The 16526-nt window shown below is 45.5% G+C and overlaps 1 protein-coding gene across 5 annotated transcripts; it reads right to left on the bottom strand.

Annotated features, from left to right (window-relative positions):
• Window positions 1-624: 624 nt before the first annotated feature.
• LOC133059368 (DLA class II histocompatibility antigen, DR-1 beta chain-like) lies at window positions 625-16261 on the bottom strand. Of its 5 annotated transcripts, none has more exons than XR_009693541.1 (6): window positions 16085-16261; window positions 10319-10588; window positions 5038-5319; window positions 4213-4315; window positions 2962-3224; window positions 625-1956 (listed from the first exon to the last, which is right to left on the bottom strand). XR_009693541.1 is itself a non-coding variant. In XM_061146379.1 (6 exons), the coding sequence occupies exons 1-6, from the start codon at window positions 16182-16184 to the stop codon at window positions 1929-1931; spliced, it is 699 nt and encodes a 232-aa protein (XP_061002362.1). In that variant the 5' UTR covers window positions 16185-16261; the 3' UTR covers window positions 625-1928. The 5 variants fall into 5 exon arrangements, 4 of the variants coding, with proteins under 4 accessions (XP_061002362.1, XP_061002360.1, XP_061002363.1 ...); XM_061146379.1 differs by lacking the exon at window positions 2962-3224 and having other exon boundaries at window positions 5038-5134; window positions 5219-5319; XM_061146377.1 differs by lacking the exon at window positions 2962-3224.
• Between the last annotated feature and the right edge of the window lie 265 nt (window positions 16262-16526).

Here is a 16526-nt window from a genome sequence, read left to right as displayed (position 1 = left end):
CCAACAGATGAATGGATTAAAACAAGATGTGGTGTGTGGTGTATATATATATATATACCATACATATCATACTATATCAGCCATAAAAAAGGTGAAGTCTTGCCATTTGCAACCACATGGATGGACATTGAGGGTATGATGCCAAGTAAAATAAGTCAGATGGAGAAAGATATATATTGTATGACTTGACTCATATATGGAATGCAAAAACAAGCAAAACAAAATAAACAAAACATATCAAACAAAAATAAATGCTTAGATACAAAGAACAGAGTAGTGGTTACCAGTGGTGTGTTTTGATTGGCTAATTCAACTTATTTACATTGAGGGTGAATATTGATAGATGAGGACACAGTACTGTTATTTTATCTTTTGTTTTCTGGTTGTTTTCTGATCTCTATTGCTTCCCCTTTCCTTGTGTTTCTATCTGCCATTTTATTTATTTATTTATTTTTTTCATTTGTTTTTATTAGTCGGAGGCTAATTACTTTACAATATTGTAGTGGTTTTTGCCATACATTGACATGAATCAGCCATGGATTTACATGTGTTCCCCATCCTGATCCCCACTCCCACCTCCCTCCCCATCCCATCCCTCTGGGTCTTCCCAGTGCACCAGCCCTGAGCACTTGTCTCATGCATCCAGCCTGGGTTAGCGATCTGTTTCACACTTGGTAATATATATGTTTCGATGCTATTCTCTCGAAACATCCCACCCTTGCCTTCTCCCACAGAGTCCAAAAGTCTGTTCTATACATCTGTGTCTCTTTTTCTGTCCTGCATATAGGGTTATAATTACCATCTTTTAAAATTCCATATATATGCGTTAGTATACTGTATTGGTGTTTATCTTTCTGGCTTACTTCACTCTATATAATGGGCTCCAGTTTCATCCATCTCATTAGAACTGATTCAAATGTATTCTTTTAAATGGCTGAGTCTATCTGCCATTTTAATCTGGTGGCTTTATAGTATGTCTTCTTCAGTTCCCTCTTTTTTAATGTTTCATATCTCTGCTCTAGATTTATGTTTTGTGGCTACCATGAAGTTCGTATAAAACATATCGTAGATAAAATAGTCTTTTTTCTTGCTGATAGCATCTTATCTTCATTTACCTATTTGACTTCTGTACTTTTTCTCTTCCCTTTTCATAATTTTTGTTGTCTCGAAAGAGCCCCTTTGGTCTTGTGTTTGTTCCCAAGTTGAAGTAGCTACAGTTATTTTTCTGCCTTTCCCCTCTTTAGTCTTTATGCTGTGAGAAAACTGTGAAAACCCTGTTCTGATTACAGAGTTGCAATTTCCTGCTTCTATGTCTCACCTTACTCAGATTTGTTGCTTTTGGAAAGTAGCTCTTTGGCTCCCTCCCTGTTTGCCCACTTCTGTTCCTCTCCAACCTTAAAGGAACTTAATTAGAGGAATGAGATCAGGGAGCAGTTGAAACTGACTTACGCTGTCATGAACACACACCATGCCTTGTTTAACATGTACGAAGATTCCACTCTCTTGTATTTCAAAAAATACATATAAATAAATGTGGATGGAAGGAGGCAGCAGGGGTAGAAAACAAAGAGGACCAGGAAAGAATGAAGATAAGGCACTGGGATCAATCCTGGGGACTTCTGGGTGCAGGGTAGGGCCAAAGAAAACACCCAGGACTTTTTCTGCAGAGTCATTCAACCCAGAGCAAAGATCCTGGGAAAGCACTCTCGTTGTGAGGAATGAGCGCCGTGTAGCGGAAGGGAAAGCAACACTGCAAATCAACTATATCTCAATAAAACTAACAAATAAAGACTGCCAGGCCAGCAGCCACCAGAGGGGCATCTCTTCAATTAAAAACTCTAGAAGGAATAAAATAAGGGCCCATGGTCTGAAGTAGGAAACCTTTTCAAGCTGCGAAGAAGCTGGGACAGAAGGTTCTCGTCCGAGTGTCACGGTCTCTGCTCCAGCTCAGGAGACCTGCAGGGGCAGAGGAGAGGGCTGTTTCCATACCTACCTCTTCACGCTGCTTCTTCCCCCTTTCTGGGGCCTCCCCTGAGAGCTCTGCAGTAAGAAGGCGGAATCAGTCTTAAGCCTCTCTGAGCCACAGCTACCTCAGGCCATGGGCCTCTTATTTTATTATTTTTAGAATTTTTAATTGAAGAGATGCCCCTTTGGTGTCTGCTGGCCTGGCAGTCTTTATTTGTTAATTTTATTGAAATACAGTTGATTTACAGTGCTGTTTTCATTTCTGTTGTACAGCAAAGTGACCCAGGTATACACATATATACAGTTAAATTTTACTTTTCATTTATTTATGGTTGCACTGGATCTTCGTTGCAGGGCACAGGCTTTCTCTAGCTGTGGCTGGTGGGCTTCACACTGCAGTGGTTTCTCCTGTTGCAGAGCACAGGCTTGAGGGTGCATGGACAGTAGCTGTGGCATGCAGGCTTATTAGCCCTGTGGCATGTGGGAGCTTAGATCCCCAACCCCGGATTGAACCTATGTCCCCTGCATCGGGAGGTGGATTCTTAACCACTGGAGCAGCAGGGAAGACCCCACATACATACATTTTTTTTCCATTTATTTTTATTAGTTGGAGGCTAATTACTTTACAATATTGCAGTGGTTTTTGTCATACATTGACATGAATCAGCCATGGAGTTACATGTATTCCCCATCCCGATCCCCCCTCCCACCTCCCTCTCCACCTGATCCCTCTGGGTCTTCCCAGTGCACCAGGCCGGAGCACTTGTCTCATGCATCCAGCCTGGGCTGGTGATCTGTTTCACCAATATAATATACATGTTTTGATGCTGTTCTCTCGAAACATCCCACCCTCGCCTTCTCCCACAGAGTTCAAAAGTCTGTTCTGTACATCTGTGTCTCTTTTTCTGTTTTGCATATAGGGTTATCGTTACCATCTTTCTAAATTCCATATGTATGCATTAGTATACTGTATTGGTGTTTATCTTTCTGGCTTACTTCACTCTGTATAATGGGCTCCAGTTTCATCCATCTCATTAGAACTGATTCAAATGAATTCTTTTTAACGCCTGAGTAATATTCCATGGTGTATATGTACCACAGCTTCCTTATCCATTCGTCTGCTGATGGACATCTAGGTTGCTTCCATGTCCTGGCTATTATAAAGAGTGCTTCGATGAACATTGGGGTGCACGTGTCTCTTTCAGATCTGGTTTCCTCGGTGTGTATGCCCAGAAGTGGGAACTTAAGAGTATATCTACCTAAAGAAACAAAAGACCTATACATAGAAAACTATAAAACACTGATGAAAGAAATCAAAGAGGACACAAACAGATGGAGAAATATACCGTGTTCATGGATTGGAAGAATCAATATTGTCAAAATGGCTATACTACCCAAAGCAATCTATAGATTCAATGCAATCCCTATCAAGCTACCAACGGTATTTTTCACAGAACTAGAACAAATAATTTCACAATTTGTATGGAAATACATACATTTTTAAAATGTTCTTTTCCATTATGGTTTATCTCAGGATATAGAGTTTCCTGTGCTGTACAGTAGGATCTTGGTGTTTATCCATCCTGTCTATAATAGTTTGCATCTGCTAATCCCAAACTCCCACTCTCTCTTCTCCACCCCCTCCCCCTTGGCAAACACAAGTCTGTTCTCTTATTAACTGATGCAAAGCTTTACTGCAATCAGAATTCAGTCTTTCTCATTTTGTCTGTCTCCCAACTTGTCATCTCCACCACTGTTCCTAGGAGACCAAATCTCTCTCCGAAAGAAGATGAGAGGGCGTTACCTTGGCTGAAGCCCAAGTCTCCTAAGGAAGGAGAGGCAGGATACACACTCCCGGGATACAGTGTCTCAGCCCCTGACCACCCACTGAGATTTCTGGACAACACAGCTCGCATCACCGAATACCAGGGTGGAGAGGGGAGCAGATCCTGGAAGGCATATGACTAGGAAGCTCCCATCACACAAACCCAGCATCGTTTCATCAGCCTTAGGGTCTATTCTTGCATTTGCTCCAGAATTTCCATCTGAGATCTCCATGCATGCTAAACCTTCTCTTATCTCTACAGGCCATCACCTCTTATATTTCACCCATAAGTACTTTCTGTATTTCCAGAAAAGTTGATATCAACTACGCAAAGGTTGTATTGCGAGAACTTCATCGAGCAAAGCCATATTTCTTCCTCCAAACAATCAGCGGGGTGTCTCAGCTGCCAATAGGTCCCTTACCTCCTGACGTAGAAGAGCAGCCCCATTCCAAGGAAGAGGAGACCCAGAACACAGGCCCCGATTCCACTCAGCATCTTTTCTCGTGAAGATTCGTCCTGTGCCCCTGAGAAAAGAAGCCGGTTTCTGAGTGATTGTTATCCCAAATCCAACTTCTCTAATTGCGACTGGGGGGGAAGAAGCCTGCTCTGAAAAAACTGAAATAACTGGCCATTCCTAGAAAAGAGATGAAAATTCAAGCTGAGTTGCTACAAGGTTCAGGCAGTGAATCATTTAAATACCCTAGCCCTGATAGAAGGCCACACATCTTCGTCATCTGATGGATGAGCAGCCTGGGGCTGGATGAGGTGGGGAAGTCTGTCTCGGTTGACAGAACTAATAAAAGGCAGAGCTGGGACTGAACTTCCCGCAGGTCAGGAAAGTCCCTGGAGGGGGTGCACCCTTTCTCAGATCACAGTGAACAACTCAGGGCGAGAGTGTCTGAAGCACCAGCCCAGCTTGACACAGGGGACTGGTGCCCAGGACCGAAGAGGGACCATGACCTGTGAGGTCACAGGAGGCTCAAGCAGAAACATCGTCTTCCCTGCTTGTCAGGAGAACTGGCTCCCCAGGGGGCCCAGGCATTTACAGAAACCCATGGGATATCTGCAAACTATCGGAGGAGCTCCATCACAGGACGTCACAGGGCAACCCCAACAACCTCAGCTGAAGGAGAAGAGAACATGGAGCTCACGAACACTTGTGTGGGGAGAGCTGAAACCTGACATTCGGGGGTAAGTGGGCCCCCCGCTTGGTGGCTGAGAAACATGAGATCAGAGAGCTCCTCACTCCATTCCACTGTGACGGGGCTCGTCAGGCTGGGGTGCTCCACGTGGCAGGCATAGACCTCTCCACCCTGAGGAACTACTTCAAGCATCACCATGATCTGGAAGGTCCAGTCTCCGTTAGGGATCAGGCCGGTGGAGACCACCCCAGCCTCCTCTTCCCGGCCGTTCCGGAACCACCTGACCTCAACGTGGCCTGGGTAGAAGCCGTTCACAGAGCAGACCAGGAGGTTGTGCTGCCGCAGGGGCCGGGTCTTCGCAGGATACACGGTCACCGCGGGCTCCACTGGGAGAGGAAACGTAGCGGGGGTTAGTGCGGGAGACGGACTACGTCTCCTGACCAGGCTGCAGCCTCGGACAGGCCAGGCTGCCCATGTGGCTTAAGAGGACGTAGTGCCAGGAATATCGCTTGAATTTAACCCCGAAACCTCCAACCCCTATTAGAGTTGAGAGATGCTGAGGAAAGCTGTGGGGTTTCTTTTCATAGCTTGAAAGAGTTACTTATTGCCGAATTGTAGTATTTACACTTATTGCAGAACACAGGGTATATTCATTAAAAGTGTGATTTCTGTAACTAGGCTCTCCGGGTTCAAATTCAGGCTCTGCTTCTAACTGATTAGTTCTGGAAGCGTTTTAAAATTACTTTGTGCCTCAACTTTCTTATCTCCAAAGGAGGATAATGATACGAATTTACCTCTTTGAGTTAAATGAGTCATATATAAGATGGACTACTACTCAGCCCTAAAAAAGAAGGAAATAATACCATTTACAACAACATGGTGCCCCTAGAGAGAATCATACTAAGTTGTCAGTCAGAAAGAGAAGGACAAATATCACATGCTATCACTTATATGTGGAATCTAAAATATGACAAAATGAACTTATTTACGAGACAGAAACAGACACATGGACACAGAGAACAGACCTGTGGTTGCCAAGGCGGACGGGCTTGGGGGAGGGACGGAGTGGGAGTCTGGGGTTGGTAGATGAAAGTTATTATATATAGAACAGATAAACAACACAGTCTTATTGTGTAGCACAGAGAACTGTATTCAGTATCCTGTGATAAAGCATAATGGAAAAGAGTATTAAAAGAAGAATGTATGTAACTGAATCACTTTACTGTACAGCAGAGATTAACACAACATTGTAAAGCAACTATACTTCAGTAAAAAATACTGACCATCATATTTTAAAAAAAGACTTGATGGACCTAAACCATGTTAAGAAATGGCTGGGTTGTCCAGTGGTTAGGACTCTGCACTCTCACTGCCAAGGGCCAGGTTCAACCCCTGATCGAGGAACTAAAGTCCCACAGGTTGTGTGGAGTGGCCAAAAAAAGGCTGGAACTTAGTGCTCAATATATGTTAGCTACTCGTTGAATTTTTTTGTTTACTATGAAAGAAAATATGATTCAAAGCTTAAGGATAGATGTGAGAACAGCAGTGGGGCTGGTAGAGATGCAGAGCTGCCTCCATGGACGCACGCCTGAGAAGAGCATGGGACCTGCTCGTCCCCTGAGCAGCAGAGACGGACCACAGGGGCCGTTCTCCACGAGGGGTGCCTCAGGAAAACACCAGTCCTGCATAGGAAAAGCAACAAGGAGAGCTCATCATTTTAAAAGTTGTTACAGCTTTATACTCAGCTGATGAATCTCTCCTTTTGTCTCCTTTTTTTTTTTTTCTTTTAAAGATCTCACCAGACACCGAATCTGCCAGTGCCTTGATTTTGGACTTAGTCTCTAAAGCTGTGAGAAATAAATTTATGTTGTATTTAACATAAAAACAGTTTATGGGATTTTATTATAGTAGTATGACCTGATTACAGCTGTCTGACATTATATAAATGGCAGAGTAGGAGGACGCGTGCTCATCTTTTCCTGCGAGAACACCAAAAGTGCAACTAGCAGCTGAACAACTATCAACAGGAGGCTGTTGGAACCCACCAAAGAAAAGATACCCCACATCCAAGGACAAAGGAGAAGCCACAAGGAGATGGTAGGAGGGGCTCAATCAGAGACTCTTGGAGGATACAAACAAAACTTGTCCACACCAGGACCCAGGAAAAGGAGCAGTGGCCCCACAAGAGACTAAGCCAGCCCTGCCTGAGTGTTTGAGGGTCTCCTTCAGAGGCACAGCTCAGCAGTGGCCTCCCACGCGGACAGGGGCTCTGGCAGCAGCAGTCCTGGGAGGCATGGTGTGTGGCTTATGTCCACTTGGAGGAGGTCGCCATTAGCCCTATCCTTAGAGCCCATAGCCCTAGCACAGAGACTGCAGACTCCAGGACTGGGCTGCCTCAGGGAGTGAGCACAGCCCCAGCCATTAGCAGAAAACTGGATTAAAGATTTACTGAGCATGACCCTATCCATCAGAGCAAGACCCAGTTTTTCCCACAGCCAGTCTCTCCCGTCAGGGAGCTTGCACAAGCCTCTTATCATCATGCATCAGAGCTCAGACAGAATGAAAACTATAAACACAGAAAACTAACCAAAATGATCACATGGATCTCAGCTTGTGTAAGTCAATGAAACTGTGAGCCATGCTGTGCAAGGCCACCCAAGACAGACGGGCCATGCTGGAGTCCTGACAAAACAAGGTCCACTGGAGAAGGGAATGGCAAACCACTTCAGCACTCTTGCCTTGAGAACCCCATGAACAGTATTAAAGGCAGAAAGAATGACACTGAAAGATGAGCCCCCCCAGGTCAGAAGGTGTCCACTATGCTACTGGGGAAGAGTGGAGGAACAGTCTGAACTGTAGTGCTAAAAAAGACTTTTGACAGTCCTTTGGACAGCAGGGAGGTCAAACCAGTCCATCCTAAAAGAAATTAACCCTGAATTCTCATTGGAAGGACTGATGCCGAAGCTGAAGCTCCAATACTTTGGCCACCTGATGTGAACAGTTGGCTTGTTGGAAAAGATGCTGACACTGGGAGACTGAAGGCAGGAGGAGAAGGGGGTGACAGAGGATGAGATGGTTGGACAGCATCATTGACTCAACGGACATGAGTTTGAGCAAACACTGGACGATAGTGAAGGACAGAGAAGCCTGGTGTGCAGCAGTCCATAGGGTCGCAAAGAGTTGGACATGACTGAGTGACTGAACAACTACAATGTTTGGAATTGTTATCATTTTGGAATTCTCTCTCCTTCTAAACTGACATTTGTGATCAGAGTACGGCCTGGGACTCAACATCTGAAACAACGTCTAACACTATCAGGCCCTAGGTAAATACAATTATTTTAAAAGAAAGGAGAAGTGGAGGACACATTTGTACAGAACCACAAAATAGTAGATTTAAGATTGATGGTAAACCATTAGTCACAATTTTCCTGTTTCTATTTCAGTAAATAAAAACTGTTAAACTCTTAACATGGAAATATTAAACAGACTCTAATAGAAACCACAAACTGGAGAAAATGTTGACTCAAAATGTTAATAATCTTACTGCATAGAGAAGCCATAAAATTACTGAGAAAAACACATGGACCCCAGCGATAACAGATTAATAGATAGTGTTTGGAGCAGTCACTATAACTGGTAAAAAAAGTGTGATAAAATAGAACTTTAGAAATAAAAGAAATATAAGTTAAAAACAATAAGATATAAATTTCCAACTAAGTGGCAATATGGAAAATAAAATTTACAATGGGGAATGCCAGGTAAATTGTTTACAACCATACAAAGGGTTAATATGTAACTACCTAAGTACTATTAGCATTATAAACATGGTAATATTAGTATGTTAATATTAAGTAACAAAATTATATCCAAAAGTTGGCTTCACAATCATTTCAAATATGTAAACATGTACATACCAAGAAAGCAAAAAAGTAGTCGGAAATTTAGAACTAAAAGCAGCTTCAGAAAGGTCAGAGGGGTGTGGGAGGTTCCTCTCCACTGCACCCCTAGAAATTAGTGCCCCCACTAATTTATTCTCAACCCAACGCTCCTGCACACAGACACCAGCGCACTTACTGCGGAGGGTTTGGAGTGAGGGGGTGTGCCCAGAGCAGACTGGGGCTCTTCTCACAGTCTTCCAGTCCTTTTACATTCCTCAGCTCCCCCCCAAACCTCCCCCAAACCACGGACACCTTGAGGCCCCTTCCCGAATCTGCCCCCCCTTCAGCCAGCGTTTCCCTCCCCACTCCCCCAGCCTCCCTGGGTGGCAGAAGGTTTGGACCCCCGTCCCCCGCATGTTTTCCCACCTCGCCCCTCTCCCCCTCTCAGACCCCAGTCCGCTCCCCCACCACACCCCCTCTCCCCCCACCGCACACTGACAAAATCGCACACAAGCTTTCTGACAGCAGGCTCTCACACGGGGACCCCGTAGCCAACACTGTCCCCCACCATCCTACTCACCCACCGGACTTAGCCTAGCTCCATCTCTCTCTGTCTCTGTCTGTGTCTCTGTCTCGCTGTGTCTCTGTCTGTGTCTCTCTCTCCATCTCTCTCTCTGTCTGTCTCTGTGTCTCTGTCTGTGTCTGTCTCTCTGGGTCTCTGTGTCTCTGTCTCTCCATCTCTTTCTGTCTCTGTGTCTCTGTCTCTGTGTCTCTCTCTGTCTCTGTCTCTCTGTGTCTCTGTCAGTCTCTGTCTCTCTCTCCCTGTCTCTCTCCATCTCTGTCTCTGTGTCTCTGTCTCTCTCTGTCTCTCCGTCTATGTGTCTCTGTCTCTCCATCTCTGTCTCTGTCTCTCCATCTCTGTCTCTCTGTCTCCCCATCTCTCTCTGTCTGTCTCTTTCCATCTCTGTGTCTCTCTCTGTGTCTCTGTCTCTCTGTGTCTCTCCATCTCTGTCTCTCTGTCTCTCTGTGTCTCTGTCTCTCCATCTCTGTCTCCCTGTCTCTCTGTCTCTCTGTCTCTCCATCTCTGTCTCTCTGTCTCTGTCTCCACGTCTCTGTCTCTTTCTGTGTCTCTGTCTCTGCATCTCTGTCTCCGTCTCTGTCTCTCTGTCTCCCCGTCTCTGTCTCTGGGTCTCTCTGTCTCTCCATCTCTGTCTCTCTTTGTCTCTCTGTGTCTCTGTCTCTCCATATGTGTCTCTCTGTGTCTCTGTCTCTCCGTGTCTCTGTCTCTCCATCTCTGTCTCCCCATCTCTCTCTGTCTCTGCCTCTCCATCTCTGTCTCTCTGTGTCTCTGTCTCTCCATCTCTGTCTCTCTCTGTCTCTGTCTGTGTCTCTGTCTCTGCATCTCTGTCTCCATCTCTGTCTCTCTGTCTCCCCGTCTCTCTCTGTCTCCGTCTCTCCCGCACTCCCCTCCCCTGCACCGCCCTCTGCCCCGCCCCCGGCTCACCTCTCCTCTGCACCGTGAGGCTCGCAAAGAACCGGTAGTTGCTGGCGCAGAAGGTGCGCACGGCGGCGCGGGCTCGCTGCAGGGCGTCGGGCCAGCGGTTCCAGCGCTCGGCCGCCGGCCGCCCCATCTCGGTCCGCGCGCGGTACTCGCCCACAAGGCTGTCGAAGCGCACCTGCTCCTCGCGGTTGTAGATATACCTGTCCAGGAAGCGCACGTTCCCCGTGCCGTTGGCGAAGTGACACTCGGACTTGCCCTGCACCATGAAGAGCGCTGCGGGGCGGGAGCGCCCTGGTCAAGGGCGCCCGGGCCGCGGCGCAGCGACGGCCCCCAGCGGCTCCCCGGCCCGCGGAGCCCGGGTCCGCGTCCCCCGCCAGCCGCGCAGGGAACACGAGCTCTGCCCCTGAGCCGATCGGGCTCCTCTTGGCCACCCGGCTCGCCTGGCGTCGCCACGTGCGGCCTGGCCGGGGTCCCACCACCGCCTCCTCCTGGGACCCTCCACCACAGAGACACCCCCGCTGAGCCCCCCACGATCTCTGCCTCCCCGCGGCTGCCCCTTCCTCCTGTGAGTGCTTGGTCGGGAAGCCCGCCGGCAAACCCTCGCTGCCCCTGAGATTCCAGGAGGGGGAGAACGGGCACCGGCACTTGAGATTTAGTGAGAGGGATGGACAGAAACCAAATGCACAGCAATTTGTAGGGGAACGAGGAATGTCAGGATAACAGGGTGGGGCTCTATGAATGCTAGGAGGACCTAAGTTAGGTTAGGGCGTTGGAGGCAAGTCTCTGAAGACAGGTAAGGCGTGAGGTGTAAGGGGAAGTGGCTGAGAGCTCTAGGAAGATTGTGTGTGTTTAGGGGAAAAAGAGACACATTTTAAGTAGAAAAGTGGAAAAGAAGGAGAAGTGTGGAAAAGCTGAAAGAACTGATGAACTTCCTCAAGAAGACAGTTCACTGAAGCACGAAAAAGTGAGAGAAAGGAGGCTACAAGATGAGACTGGACAAATTACATGGAACCGGGCACTTGTAGGTAATATTAGGATTTTGACTTTATGCTAAATGTAATGAAAACTGTTGATGAGTTGTAGGAGATTAAAACTGTAACCCGAGGACAGGTCCCCCATTCCTTTTCCAAGTCTGGACAGCTCAGAAAGCCAGATTTTCTAAAAATTTGGTGCCACGATTCATTTGGCAATTCTGACCTGCTGAGGGAAAGGGTCAGCTGGGTCTCAGAGCTCTTATTGGTTACACATGGCTCTATAGCTTCACTGTGTATAAAGATACAGAGATACAAATATATACATACATACCATATGAGTGTATATATTTTAAATTTGGGGGGTCTTTTCTTAAATTGCAGTATCGTTGACTTACAATATTATATTAGTTCCAGGTGTACAACACAATGATTCAATACTGTTATAGATTATACTCCATTTAAAGTTATTACAAGATAATGGCTATATTTCCCCATGCTGTACTATATGTCTTTGTTGCTTATTTATTTTATACATAATACTTTGTATCTCTTAATACCATACCCTTGTCTGGCTCTTCCTGCCTTCCGGTTTCCCACTGGTAGCCACTAGTTCACACTTTGTGAGTCTGTTTCTGTTTTGTCATATACATTTGTTTGTTTTATGTTTTGGATTCCACTTCTAAGTGATAACAGAGCATTTGACTTTTTCTGTCTGATTCCTTCCACTAATCTTAATACTCTCTAGGTCCATCCATATTGTTGTAAATGGCAGAATTTCATTCTTTTTTATGACTGAGTAATATTCCATTGTATATGTACCACATTTTTATCCATTCATCTGTCAATGGACACTTAAGTTGCTTCCACATTTTGGGTATTGTAAATAATGCTGCAGTGAATGAACACTGGGATGCATGTTCTTTGGGATGCATGAACCTCTGCAATCTAATCTCTATGTGGTAGCTAGAATTATTAAAAAAAAAAAAATATATATATATATATAGGGCAGTGGTTCAGTGGCTAAGACCCTAAGCTTCCCATGCACAGGGCCAGCATTCACTCCTTGATTAGCCAGCTAGATCCCATGTGCCACAACTAAAATCCCACATGGTGCCACTAAAAAAAAGATCGTGCATGCTGCAACTACAGATCTGCATGCCGCTACAAAGATCGAAGATCCTACATGCCACAACTAAGATCCAGTGCAGCCAAATAAATAAATATTTAAAAAATATACAAATGGACTCACTTTGTAACTTCCCTTAGTAGCTTCCCTACAGTATCTCTGTAAATAAAAGTCAAATTTCTCATCATGGCCATTGGGGCCTAACATGATTTGGCTCCTCACTTTCTCTCCAACGTCATCTTATTCCACTCCCCCACCTGCTTTATCTGTTTCAGCTGCTCGAACCTTCTTTCTGCCCCTTAAACATAGCAAACATCTTCCCACATTTCTATCTTTCCCTTGGTTCCTGGAGTATTTGTCCTTTAGATGTTTCTCATGATTGTTTTCTTCTCATCATTTATTGGATGTCACTTTCTCAGGAAAAGCCCCCTAGACACTTGCACTGAAGTCAGATGGATACTCTCTCTCTCTCTCTCTCTCTCTATATATATATATATATATATATATATGTGGCTCAGACAGTAAAGAATCTGCCTGCAATGCAGCAGACCTGCGTTTCATCCCTGGGTCTAGAAGATCCCCTGGAGAAGGGAATGGCAACCCACTCCAGTATTCTTGCCTGGAGAATCCCAGGGACAGAGGGGCCTGGTGGGCTATAGTCCATAGTGTGGCAAAGAGTCAGACACACCCACACTCACTCATCACATATAATATATATATATATATATATATATATATACATATATATATGTATATATATGTATATATATATATATATATACACACAGAGCATTTACTACTGTTTCAAATGTTTCTCTTCGTTCCATGTTTATTGGGTTGTTGTCTTTCTTTCTCGTCATTGGGTAACTTCCATGATCTTAACGGACTTTTCTATATTATTCAAATAGAATTCACTAGTCTAGTACATAATAGTTGTTCAAAAAAGTATTTGTCATTTATGGTTTTGGGAATTAATCTTTGTGGGGTTTCTGGAAAGCAGGAAGGGGCTCCAACTCCAACACAGTTTTGTAATCATGACACCTTAGTTTCCCAAGCCAGAGTCGAACCTGTGCCCCCTGCAGTGGAAGGTGGAGTCTTAACCACTGGGTCACTGGGGAAGTCTCTATATCTTATGTCTCTTCTATATCCTGTGAGAAATTCAGACTAACTTCCTCTTTCTCTTCTTTCTACTGTAAAGAAACATTCACAGGTGATTTTAAGAGACAGGGAACTCTTCATGAAGTTTCATCTCATCCAACGGGTCTGTTATAGTGCTGAAGGTTTGTGCAAACTTTGGGAATTTTCAGTAATGTGGTGACATGGTTGGGGAAAGAATACAGAAAAATGGAGGGAGAGGTAATCAAAGATGGCTGATTATGGAAAACTGTTGGCATGATGAATGAACATATGAAAATTGGGCTCAAGACTCCAAGAGGTAATGAGTTCCCTTGACTTCCTTATTGGCTCTCAGCCCCATGGGATGGAAACAGCCTTGACACTCTCAGTATCCTGCTCAGGGTATTCGGTTTGAACCATATGAAATGGCTGGTATTTGACTATTTGGCGGTTATAAAGAAAGTGAAAGTGAAAGAAAGTGAAGTCGCTCAGTCATGTCCGACTCTTTGTGACCCCATGGACTGTAGCCTACCAGGCTCCTCCGACCATGGGATTCTCCAGGCAAGAATACTGGAGTGGGTTGCCATTTCCTTCTCCAGGGCATCTTCCCGACCTAGGGATCGAACCTGGGTCTCCTGCATTGCAGGCAGACACTTTAACCCCTGAGCCACCTAATTTAATATGGTCTATTCTATCCCGAGATTTCCAGGTAGCACTAGTGGTAAAGAACCCACCTGCCAATGCAGGACACATAAGAGATGCAGGTTTGACCCCTAGATTGGGAAGATCCCCTGCAGGAGGGCATGGCAATCCACTCCAGTATTCTCGCCTGGAGAATCCCTTGGACAGAGGAGCCTAGTGGGCTACGGCCTATAGGATCGCAGAGAGTCACACACAGCTGAGTGACTGAAGACGCACACATGCATTCTATACTAGTTGAATCTCTTCTTGTGGGTTCAGGCCAGATCAAGAGGAGATGGAGCAGAAACTGAGAGGGTAGGTTCAAAATAGTCGCAATAAACACTGACCTGTCCCAGGTTTTCAGTTCTTCCTGAGTTCTTTACGGCGTCACAGAATGCCCCTTAGATGGCCTTAACTACAGGGTCATTCCTAGTACTGAGGATCCCCACTCTAGTTCCAGAGTGCTTTACACTGCAGGAGAAATGAGAGAAAACTAACCCCAACTTGTGCCAGAGAACCTCCAGTCCAGGGACACGGGCCTTATAAACCGCGGGGTTTAGGGAGAAAGAAAGGGAGACAATAGATAACCAACAAGGACCTACTGTATAGCACAGGGGATCCTGCTTAATATTTTGTAATGACCTAAAGGGGAAAAGAATCTGAAAAAGAATATATATACTATGTATGCATATTATATATACACACACACACATATATATGTAACTGAACTGCTGTGCCGTATACCTGAAACCAACTCAATATTGTAAATCAACTCTGAAAAAGTGGAAGTGTTAGTTGCTCAGTTGTGTCTGACTCTTTGAAACCCCATGGACTGAAGCCTGCCAGGCTTCTCTGTCCATGGAATTCTCTAAGCAGGAATACTGGAGTGGGTTGCTATTCCCTTCTCCAGGGGATCTTCCCGACCTAGGGATCGAAGCAAGATCTCCTGCAATGCAGGCAGATTCCTTCTTGTCTGAGCTGCCGGGAAGCCCAGTATATACGTATCACATATATGTATGTATAGCTGAGTTGCTGACACAATATTGTAAATCAAAGATACTTCAACTGCAAAAAAGAGGAGACAGCGGGGAGGCCACTTGGTCCATCCTCACATACTGGGGAGCGGAAGCAGCTCACAGATCCCGTGCAGGACACAAGAAGGGTCTTCCAGGAGAGGTCTTTTTAATTCCTTCTGAATCCCCTTAACGTTTTCAGAGGATTGTTCCCATTTTCTGGTATAACTCAATAGAATAAATGGAATAACAAATGGGAATTATTTTGAAATTATTCATAATCATTACTAATCATTTTGAATTATTTTTGAAATTATTTCTAAATCCTCTCAAAACCTTGAGGGAATAGGAAGTGAGACTGAAGAGGTTTTATTAGAAGAGAGTTGAGAAGAAATAGATTATATGCATATATATGAAGGCTCCTTGGGCAGGTCTCCTAAAGAGGGCAAATATCCAGGTTCCTTTTGTTTGTGGAAGGAATGGAGGATTCATATGATAAAGATAGGGCTTCCCACGTGGCTCAGTGGGTAAAGAGTCTGCCTGCGATGCAGGAGATGTAGGAGACGTGAGTTCGATCCCTGGGTTGGGAAGATCCCCTGGAGGAGGGCATGGCAACCCACTCCAGTACTCTTGCTTGGAGAATCCCACGGATAGAGGAGCCTCGCAGGCTACAGTCCATGGGGTTGCAAAGAGACACGACGGAAGTGACTGAGCGTGCATGCAAGCGCTCATGATAAAGATAAGCAGTCACTGGAGAAGATGCTGAATTTTGAGGGATGTGGCCTGGACACAGAGGTAAAGCTAACTCCCTCCCTCCGCCTCCCTCCCCAGCAGCTCACCATCCAAGGTGGGCACTTACTTCGGTTACTTCCAGCCCAGGCCAGGAGCGGGCTCAGCACCATCAGTATCACTGGCAGAATCACTGTCCAGGAGCCTGGGGGGAACCAAAGGCACACCATGCAGGAGAAGAGAAGAAGGCAAAGTGCAGGGAAGCAGAAAAATCTCAGTGAGGACTAGGATCCCCCTCCACCCACATCTCAAATATTACCAACCTAGGAACTCATTGCTCTGTTCCTGGATTGGGTCGGCTCAGTATGGGCGAGCCAATCAGATTCATCCGCGGATAGCATCATCAGTTGCTGGTCAGATATTCAGTATGCAGTTCCTCTTTCGAATCCTTAGGAGGATTGTTTTAATTTCGTGCTTTAAAAGTTTGATCCGTTTGTAGTGGTAACATTTTAATTGGGGCCCTATCGTGAGCCAGCTCTGCTGGTCACCTAAAGTTTTTCAGGATCATCTCC

The sequence above is a fragment of the Dama dama genome, chromosome 7, assembly GCF_033118175.1.
Source record: "Dama dama isolate Ldn47 chromosome 7, ASM3311817v1, whole genome shotgun sequence".
Lineage (NCBI taxonomy): Eukaryota > Metazoa > Chordata > Mammalia > Artiodactyla > Cervidae > Dama > Dama dama.
Note: the sequence above shows the minus strand (reverse complement) of the source record. Positions and strands in the feature narration are given on the sequence as shown.